This window comes from Vollenhovia emeryi, unplaced genomic scaffold (assembly GCF_000949405.1).
Source record: "Vollenhovia emeryi isolate VEMERY1.0 unplaced genomic scaffold, V.emery_V1.0 DF939167.1, whole genome shotgun sequence".
NCBI lineage: Eukaryota > Metazoa > Arthropoda > Insecta > Hymenoptera > Formicidae > Vollenhovia > Vollenhovia emeryi.
The window spans coordinates 1,407,230-1,416,460 of NW_011967199.1; the positions used below are offsets into that span (position 1 = coordinate 1,407,230).

At 34.0% G+C, this 9,231-nt stretch overlaps 2 protein-coding genes across 3 annotated transcripts in view; both read right to left on the minus strand.

Moving 5' to 3' along the window:
• Positions 1–4,603: 4,603 nt before the first annotated feature.
• LOC105564282 (acyl-CoA:lysophosphatidylglycerol acyltransferase 1-like) lies at positions 4,604–8,643 on the minus strand. 2 transcript variants are annotated; one of them, XM_012016546.1, is made up of 6 exons: positions 8,565–8,643; positions 6,161–6,378; positions 5,860–6,074; positions 5,443–5,716; positions 5,146–5,297; positions 4,604–5,066 (listed from the first exon to the last, which is right to left on the minus strand). In XM_012016546.1, exons 2-6 carry the CDS (start codon positions 6,372–6,374, stop codon positions 4,830–4,832), a joined length of 1,092 nt encoding a protein of 363 aa, XP_011871936.1. In that variant the 5' UTR covers positions 6,375–6,378; positions 8,565–8,643; the 3' UTR covers positions 4,604–4,829. The 2 variants fall into 2 exon arrangements, with proteins under 2 accessions (XP_011871936.1, XP_011871935.1); XM_012016545.1 differs by lacking the exon at positions 8,565–8,643 and adding an exon at positions 8,034–8,293.
• LOC105564281 (acyl-CoA:lysophosphatidylglycerol acyltransferase 1-like) overlaps positions 8,605–9,231 on the minus strand; it is a 6,157-nt gene continuing 5,530 nt past the window's right edge. The window contains exon 6 of the mRNA XM_012016544.1: positions 8,605–8,944. Coding sequence (XP_011871934.1) covers positions 8,708–8,944 — 237 coding nt within the window. The 3' untranslated portion in view covers positions 8,605–8,707. The remainder of the gene's footprint in view (positions 8,945–9,231) is intronic.

The window sequence follows — 9,231 nt, forward strand, 5'->3', positions numbered from 1 at the left end:
ACTGTTCTAAAGTAATAGTTGGAAAGAGACAAAGAACGAGTTCAGCTAAGCTTAAAGTTAAACAACGTTGGTGGAATCGAATCTTAATCGCGTTACGAGGAGCGACGCGAAAACACGCGAGACACCCGCCTCGCTCGACTAACTCGTGCAGACTAATTCTGTACAATAGACCGTTTTCAACCGCGGTGTTCACCGCACTACGTGATTTCTCGGAACGTAAACAAACGCTCGGCGACCGAGTTGTTTTTACGCCGCTCGAGGAATGCCGCTACGTCATTTCTTGGAACCGGGGCTCGGCGACCGAGTTGTTTACGGCGAAACAAAGTCACGCCGTACGCAGGATCATTTACGCGGCGGCAGTCGAACGAGGCGGGTGTCTCGCGTGTTTTCGCGTCGCTCCTCGTAACGCGATTAAAGTCCGGTTTCACCAACGTTGTTTAACTTTAAGCTTAGCTGAACTCGTTCTTTGTCTCTTTCCAACTATTACTTTAGAAAGAGACAAACATGAATTAAACTAAGATTAAAAGTAAGCAACGTTTGGTGAAACCGAGCCTAATCCCTACGAGATTACGAAAAATTATAATACATCGATCGCTTGCCAATTATACGGACAAAGTGCGCGTATAATATAAAGTTTCTGTTTTCGTCGCGTTCGGGAGTGTCGTTTAAACAATCGAATTAAGGACTTTTCAAAGCCCATTTGAACAAGTACTGGTTAAATATTCGTTCCTGTCGATGGCTACACTTCCGAGATTTGGCAGTTTTGGGCTATAATCATCGCCTACTCGAAGTGGAGGCGAACTTGGCGGAACAAAATACATACTTTCATATGGATTTTGTAAACGGGAGTGTGAAATCGCGCGAACGATCTTTGTGCTCTCGCGAGTGTGCCCGAGGAACAATCTGAGTGGAGGAGGAGGCCTGGAGAAGGCATCAGGCGCCGGCGGAGCAACTTTACGGTAAATGTTATTTTTCATTTTGTGTCACATTAATCTTTTCTCCGGTTCATTATTGAGTCGTTGTATTTCGTAAAGAATCATTCAGCGCCAGTAATTGATTGACCAATGTAGAGAATTGCATGCCAGCCATCGGTCGTCATGCAATTTTCCACATCGTTTTATTTCATAATTCCATAAATTCGAAATAATACTTAAAGGACGAGAAGTAATTTGAGATTTAATAAAAGTTTATTCTCGTGAAGATCTCGACTTTTACGGAACACCTTTCGCGCAATAATCATGTAAACGTATCTAACCGAATAAAAAGTTTGATACGCATATGAATTATACCTTGCACTATTTTGTTTTCTTGAACGCTATTTTAATATAAATCTTCTATTTTTATGTTACAGATTCAACTTAGTTAAACTCCGCTGCTGCGCGTCGGATGGTGAGTCAGAAAATTTTTTATTAAGGCAACGAATCTACATTTCGTAGATCGTAGATTGTGCAATAGATCATAGATTAGTATACCTCGTAGAGCCGTTGCCTAAATGGATAGAGTACAATAATTTTGTATTTATTTTTATATATTCCATCTGACGAAAGGGAGTGATCGCGATTTTAACTGTGGAGGGTTGGGTGTCCCGTTGTAGCACATCACATATTTTTACGCAAAATATGACGAATATTATTTATTGATGTATTCGTCGAGCTACTATCTTGTAGTCTATCCATTTTTCATTAACAAATGTATATATTTATAAAGTAAAATAATATGACGTAAGATTCTAATATTTTGTCGAGAAGGCAGAAACTTTATATATTTTTATACATTATTTGAACTATTGATTAACTAAAATATTGAATTATCCGTCTATCTATCGTACGGTAATCTTCTTTTCTCTGGATCTCACGTCATGTATTCTGTATGTGTATTTCGCGACACTTTCAAGATGCGTCTCGTATGAATACATGCGTACACCCACAGAAAAAATTTCCGGATCCAATGCTATTACACTTCAATGTATCATAATATAGAATCGATATAACGCCAATCATATTTATTATAGGGAAAGGAATATTTTCATCTTAAATGAAAAATTCTAAAATTTAGAATAATATGATAGTATCGTCTTTTGTCGAATATCGCCAACTTCGTGTGTTGCAAGATGAAGGGAAAATTTTATTCTAAACGCAAGAATATATAAACTTTTTATAAGTTACTCTTGTCTCAATATAAGAAGTCAATCTTTTTCAATTCGATAGAGAAGAATAAGAATTATTGATTTTATTTTGATATTGTCTTATTTTTATTATACTAAATGGGGTTGTGAGAAATATAAATGCGTCAAGAATATGTTTTGTCTCGGTAACAGAAATTCTTTCTGAGGGTGTAGCTACACGCATTCTCGTATTTTCGCGGTCGGTTTTCGCGATTAGTATTTTTTAAAAATTTCAAAAAGTTACTAATTGTTTAATTTTATTTATATTATAAATTTAAATTTATCGCGGGATGTAATTATAATAAATATAACGCGAAGTAAATTGTTTTTTGCATACATGCATACTTGAATTTTGAATTTAAAGATTGAGTCACGAAGAGACAGTCATTATGTATTCTCGAATATATAACGGAAGTAAAAATATGTTTGAGTTATAGTTTTATACAGAAAAATTTTAAGTAATTTTCTTCTTTAATTAATTTTTCGTGGTCGTGCATTTCGATACGATCGACGCTCGCATATACATAGTTCGAACCGTACGAAATATTTGTCGGTGACGATAATAAACCGACTATGGAAGGAGTTTTCTTCCTTCCTGATCTCTGGTCAAAATGACCAGACTGTATGGCCAGGAGCAACGAAAGGTATGTCCAATCTGGCCCGACGAGGGAATACGACGAGGTAAGTGGTCAATATTGGCCACTTTGATGGGATATTTATATAAGGTGACGTACGAAATAAATTGATTTCTTCTTATTTGTCAAAATTCGGGTGGGTTATATTCTTATCTTCTTTTTACATCTTCTCGCATATGTGCGAGATTAACAAGACCCCTATTAAATCCCATTTGCGCGGATATAACTTCAAATCGGACCTCTTATAAATCGCGTCGCGGTTTTAACGAAAGAAGAAAGTTGCAGGTTTATTAACAAAAAGATGATACGCGGGTAGGTAGGAAAATGAATAAAACTATACAGCGGAATACGGATAGGTAGGGATTCGGGTAGGCAGGGACAGAGGGACACAACTCCATAATTAAAAAGATAGATAAAATTATAACTGCAATGTATTGCTATTAAATATAATTACATTTGCCATTATTTTTAATGAAAAAAACTCTAGAAGTTAATTATATATTTTTAATAAAATGTATTTAATTAAATTACACTAAAATAATTATTAGAAACTTTACATTGTAATTTTGTTGTATACAGGGTGAGTCTTTCCATATCCGACAAAATTTTTGAGAAGGTAGAACGGATCGAGATGAACGAAAAAGTCCTGTACCATTTTGCAATTTTCGTAATAGTTAACGAGTAATTAATTATTAAAAATCGTTATCTTAGGCCGGCCTACCGCCCAATTCGAGCGCGTGGCAAGATGTGACCGCCCGGCGATCGATATTGCTATGGGCACATCTCGCCACGCGCTCGAATTGGGCGGTAGGCCAGCCTAAGACAACGATTTTTAATAATTAATTACTCGTTAACTATTACGAAAATTGCAAAATGGTACAGGATTTTTCCGTTCATCTTGATCCGTTCTACCTTCTCAAAAATTTTGTCGGATATGGAAAGACTCACCCTGTATATTTTAAATTTTACAACATTACTTGTAGAAATAATAAAAGTGTAATATTGAATATGCAATCAGATGCATATAATAAGATAGAAGTTGTTACGCATTTGTTAAGTTTTTACTTTAAATTTACTTTAAAAATTTTTTTAGAGTTATTTACTTTTAAGAAATCATTAATAAATATATTTGGGATATTTTTATCCCAAACATGCAATATGTATATTTTTTACATTGCAAGAATTTCATGTTATTGTATACATACCGAATATTTCATATGTAACGTCGAGAGAAATATTATATTGTATAGATATTATATTTTTCATTTTATAATGTAATTATTTCTTTTACAATATTGTATATATTGTAAAGGAAAAGAAAAATGAAATAAATAATAAAATTGTAAAAAATCACATTGTACAGAAAAGAGGGCCGCCGATCAAAAAGGCGGGGGTGGTGGAGGGCCTCATATTTTTGCAATGTACTTTCAGTGTAAATACAATACCGTGCAATTATTGAAACGTAACATTGGCGTTACATTAGTATTTATTCTATATTCAATATTACAATTTTATTGGGCAATCTTGGCCAATACATTCAATCCAATGTTGAATAATCATCTAGGTATAATATCAGTAGTACGTTTGCATTTATTTTATGATCAATATTGGTGCTATATTGGGAAAATATTGGGCAATGCACTGCCAACATAATTAATATTAAACTAATGTCAGCCAATGTATAGCCAATGAATTGTGCTTCTAGGGTAGCGCTTATACGCAAAGGCAAGGCCTATGCGATTTGTGGAGGTTTAAACAATATATAAAGTAACTATTAAATTAGTTACTAGTTATTGAAAAAATGTAACTGAGTTAAGTTACAGTTACATAGACGGAGAGAAAGTAACGAATTACTTCCCAACCCTGCTTATAACGTGGGCAGACTTGCTGAATTTAATTATCTGTACAGCTCTTGGGATTATTCTCATAAACATCAAAATGCATGTTTAAGGCAAGGATATCTTACTTCGTTACTATGATTTCCTTCTTTAAACTGGACCGTCGTGCGTCGCACATGATATAAAAACATCTTACCAAAAGCAAGATAGCACGTACGTAAGCATGCTATAATATATATAATTAGACATCATGAAGAATAAATGAGAGACTAGCATTTTTAATGGATTCAGATGTATTTTGGAACTAGTCCTGTTTGATCCATTTGTGCCAAGAAATGTTCCATGTTTATAAAAGTGTTCCAACAGTGCTTCTTTCTCTACCCATCTGTCGTACAACCATTTGGTTAATTGTTCTGTTTCATGAGGAACCTACGATACATTGTAAGATATTATATAACACATTGCTGTGCGCATTTGCATAAATTATATCTCACGTCAAGTCACTCACCACTGAACTAGGGAAAAGTCGATAAAATAATACCGTCTTGCACGGAGGTCCCCAACCAGTTACAATAGTAGTTAGATCGAGCGGTTTACCATCGGGATACCCTATTGTTATATCAAGAATCCAACTAATTTCTGTATTGGCTGCCGTCATACCTGTAGATAATAAATATCGTATAATACGATAGTTTCAGCAATAATCGTAATAGTATCACTATAAGCAAACTTTGTATATACTATATGTATGTACATTTTAATTCCATAAAATTAGCGTACAATAATTGATAACACAAAGTTTTACTTGGTCGATTATTCCGGTATTGATCCTCTGCGTCCCTGCTTCGTGCTGGCCCGAGGGTATCCATAATCGTTTTCATGGCTCCTACTCTTGGTAGGGCCACATTTTCAAGAATAGGCAGATTGTTCTTCTTAGCATACTTTTGCGAACTCTCTCGGTTTTTATATAGTAATCCACCTTCCGGGAATAATCCTAGCCATTTTCTATCTCGCGGTATGTACGAATCTATGAGATGCTTTCGTAATTGTTTTAAACTTTCTTCCCTTTGTTCACGTCCCTGCAGTTATCTAATATATATTGACTGAATATAACAGATAATCCGTTTCGTTACATTACGTTTGCATTGCAACACACAGTAACAGTGAATCTATTCAATAGATTCCGTACACGTACACTTTTATGGAGACACTTGGCACTCACCGATACAATAAAGAAATTCTGATGAAAGATACAAGCTATCCCGAAATTAGTAAATTTCAACATTATATCCATTATCCACAATGAATTAGGTGAACCATTCGGTTTGCTGTTAAATGCTGTTATTAATATAGCACTATCACCCGCGGTCTGATGATTTGCCATAACTAACGTCTTCTCGTTTATAATCTTCTGTATGTCATCACCTTGTTCTATTACTGTCAAACAAAAGCAAAACTAATTTCCCTCAAAATTCGACAGGCTTTATTCCTTGCCAATTTCCATCGTCACTATTTGTACTTACTGTCGTAGCCTGCGGACCAGGTCCACGACGCCACGATTGCGTGCAACCAGTCGTAAAGTAGGCCTTCGATTCGCCAATATACTTGTGGTATATATATTTTTACAGGAAACAGTAACATTAGCCATACTATGTATGCAGATGTGGAATAGATAGTACTTAATATCTGAAATGCTGCCCGTGCGACACGCTTCAGTAAAGTCACTGTGTTGTTCATTATTCTGCAAGATGATACATTTCTTAGTCGATATTAATTGTTTACCTTTCTAAAAATATAATTTTTAAAAATAATCCTTTCATAATTGACAAATCGCATATTGATTCCAACAACAACAGGATGGGGAAATGTGCACGAAGTTTTATCAAATTGATATCAAATTACGATTGTCATACATGATGTACGTATTATTATATTATCCTACAATTGTTGAATTTTATTTTTATTCGGCTGTAACTGGGGCATAAACATATCATTAAGATAGAACACCATTAGTAAATCCAAAGATACTCAAAATAATATCCAAACTAATAGCGAATTCGGTTGCTTGCACTAGTGCGTACCGAGTGCACACCAAGGCCAGTTTACAGTCAATTTTTATACTTAACTTTGTCTTAAATGCATGTTCAAAGCGATTTAGCCAGAAAACAATCCGTATGGATGCTATACAGATCGTTTTACTGGCTACGAAATATTTCAAGAATATTTAAGACGCTTCGGAAATATAAGAATTGACTGTAAACAAGCCTTAGTGCGCACTCAGTGCGCACCAGTGCAAGCAACCGAATTCGCTATAATATTTAATTATAACATAATTTAGAAGAGAGCGTTGTTAATATAAAAAAATTAATTTACAATATCCATTTCTAAATGCTTAACATTAATTAATATTACGTAAATATAATAATTGTACAGTATACAGGTGTCCGTAAACTGACAATAAATATTTTCGTAACAGATTCTATGTGATATTTTAACATAAAAATATCGAGGCTAGAATGATTTTCAAATAGAAAACAAAGTCGCACAAGAGTTTAAAAATTGAAGTGCACGAATAATAAGGACGCAATTTTGCTTGCGCTTAGGAAGGACATAATAATTAATGATAAACTAAAGTACTTTTACGAACTAATACCTTTGACAATTTTGAAATTATTATGCAAACGTGCAACGAGAAATTCCTTAAGAAGCTATATTTCTGTCAGTGCAATGCGCATGTAAGTTTCTTCAATATATATTGCAGGTCTTACATATTTAAATATAAAAAACTAAGCTGACAGTTGGATATAAATTACTCAAATCTGTATATGTATCAAAGTAAACAAATTTATTCGTAAGTTTTATGGATAATAAATTATTATTAACAGGTTAAAATGTGATTATGAAGTATGTTACGTTAAAAGGGTATGCACAGGAAATTCCACATATATGTACATATAATTTCATGGTTTTAAGCTATCTGGACGATATGAATATGAATGATCGATATCTTCCTGTGGAATTGAATATTGTTTGTATTTAAATCAGACAAGTAGAAAGAGGGAACTGAGCCGTAATAGGTTCTTAGTATCTTTAAATTATATTACATTAAAATGATACGTATTGGACTGAACAATCTTCAGTGAATCTAACTTGGAAACGAAAAATAATTTAAAAGAAAACCTGTAAAAAACCACTCACAACGCATACTCGAATATCTTGTACAACAATAAATCATATAAAATTATGGTCTATAATATAAATCATATAAACTATGGTCAATAATATAAAATAAGTTGTGCTTCGACGTGTATTGTCACACCGAAAATCAAAGTAAAACAAAAATTAAGTAATTTTGTCAGTAACTAAAAGTGAGAAATAAAAGATGTAATTACATACCTTGAATTCGCTAGAATAGAAGTCAATTGCCAAATTGTTTTGTGAAAAAAATATTTGTCAATACGATCGGTCAACTACTAATGACAAGTGAGAATAAAAGTAACATAGGAGTTGGACCTACTGAACGAAAAGGAGTGCTAGAGGGGAGAAAAGTGGAAGGGGACGAGAGGACGTTGTACACCAACTTAACAAACTATTTCTATACAAGTATTTCTCATGCAACTATAGCGTTACAACAAAGATAAATTGTATAATATAATTTAAATTCTCTTGAGTTAATCAATATTACGTACAGCTTATAAAAAAATCGTCATCGAAGAACATTAAGAGATTAAAAAGTTGTAACCGAGCATTTTTTCTTTTCTGTATGTTATTTATTAGAAGCTTTTACTACGAATATGAGTAATTGCGTTTGCATAATTGGATAATTCTTTATCAAGAATCACAAAGATAACATAGGCCTACGAAATTTTAGGTTTTGTCAGTTACTAAAACACTAATGAATTTTATTTTATTACGCTAAAAACATACCTGTTATAAGAAACGTCAGGTTTTTTTAAGTCATTCGTGGTTAAATGACTATTTCGGACCACTTTATTAATTTATTATGAAAAAACCTAATTTTTTAATAATATAAGATATATTATAAATTTCACACAAGATATAGAAACATTTTACCAAATGCAAGATAGCATGTACGCCAGCATGCTATAATGTATATAACTAGACGTTATAAAGAATAAATGAAGGACTAGGAATCTTAATGGATCCTGATGTATTTTGGAACTAGGTCTGTTTGATCTATTTGTGCCAAGAAATGTTCCATGTTTATAAAAGTTTTCCAACAGTGCTTCTTTCTCTGCCCATCTGTCGTACAACCATGTGGATAATTGTTCTCGTTCTCGAGGAACCTACGATACGTAAGATATTATACAGGGTGTCTGATGCAAAAGTAGCAACTTTGAAAATAGTGGTAGATTGGGTTAAACTAAGGAGAAATATCATGTACTGCGGTACAAAGTAACATTAGTTATTGAGTAGTAAATTTACACGTTTGAGCGAATGAGGATGCAGGAGACGGTAGGCCGGACTCGGAAGGCATTTAAAAAAATCGATCGATGAGCGGGAGGTGGAGCGACGCGCGAGATACTATGTTTATGTTTCGGGTCGCTCGTCTCTCGCGCTCGCTGCTGCGCTC

Bases quoted from the DNA above. Each gene is read 5' to 3' on its own strand.
- LOC105564282 (XM_012016546.1), bottom strand. From the start codon at position 6,374: ATGAACAACACAGTGACTTTACTGAAGCGTGTCGCACGGGCAGCATTT. The intron at 5,717-5,859 runs GTGAGTGCCAAG...AGATAACTGCAG, and splicing joins AGAATTTCTTTATTGTATCG to GGACGTGAACAAAGGGAAGA. The intron at 5,067-5,145 runs GTGAGTGACTTG...AATGTATCGTAG, and splicing joins GACTTTTCCCTAGTTCAGTG to GTTCCTCATGAAACAGAACA.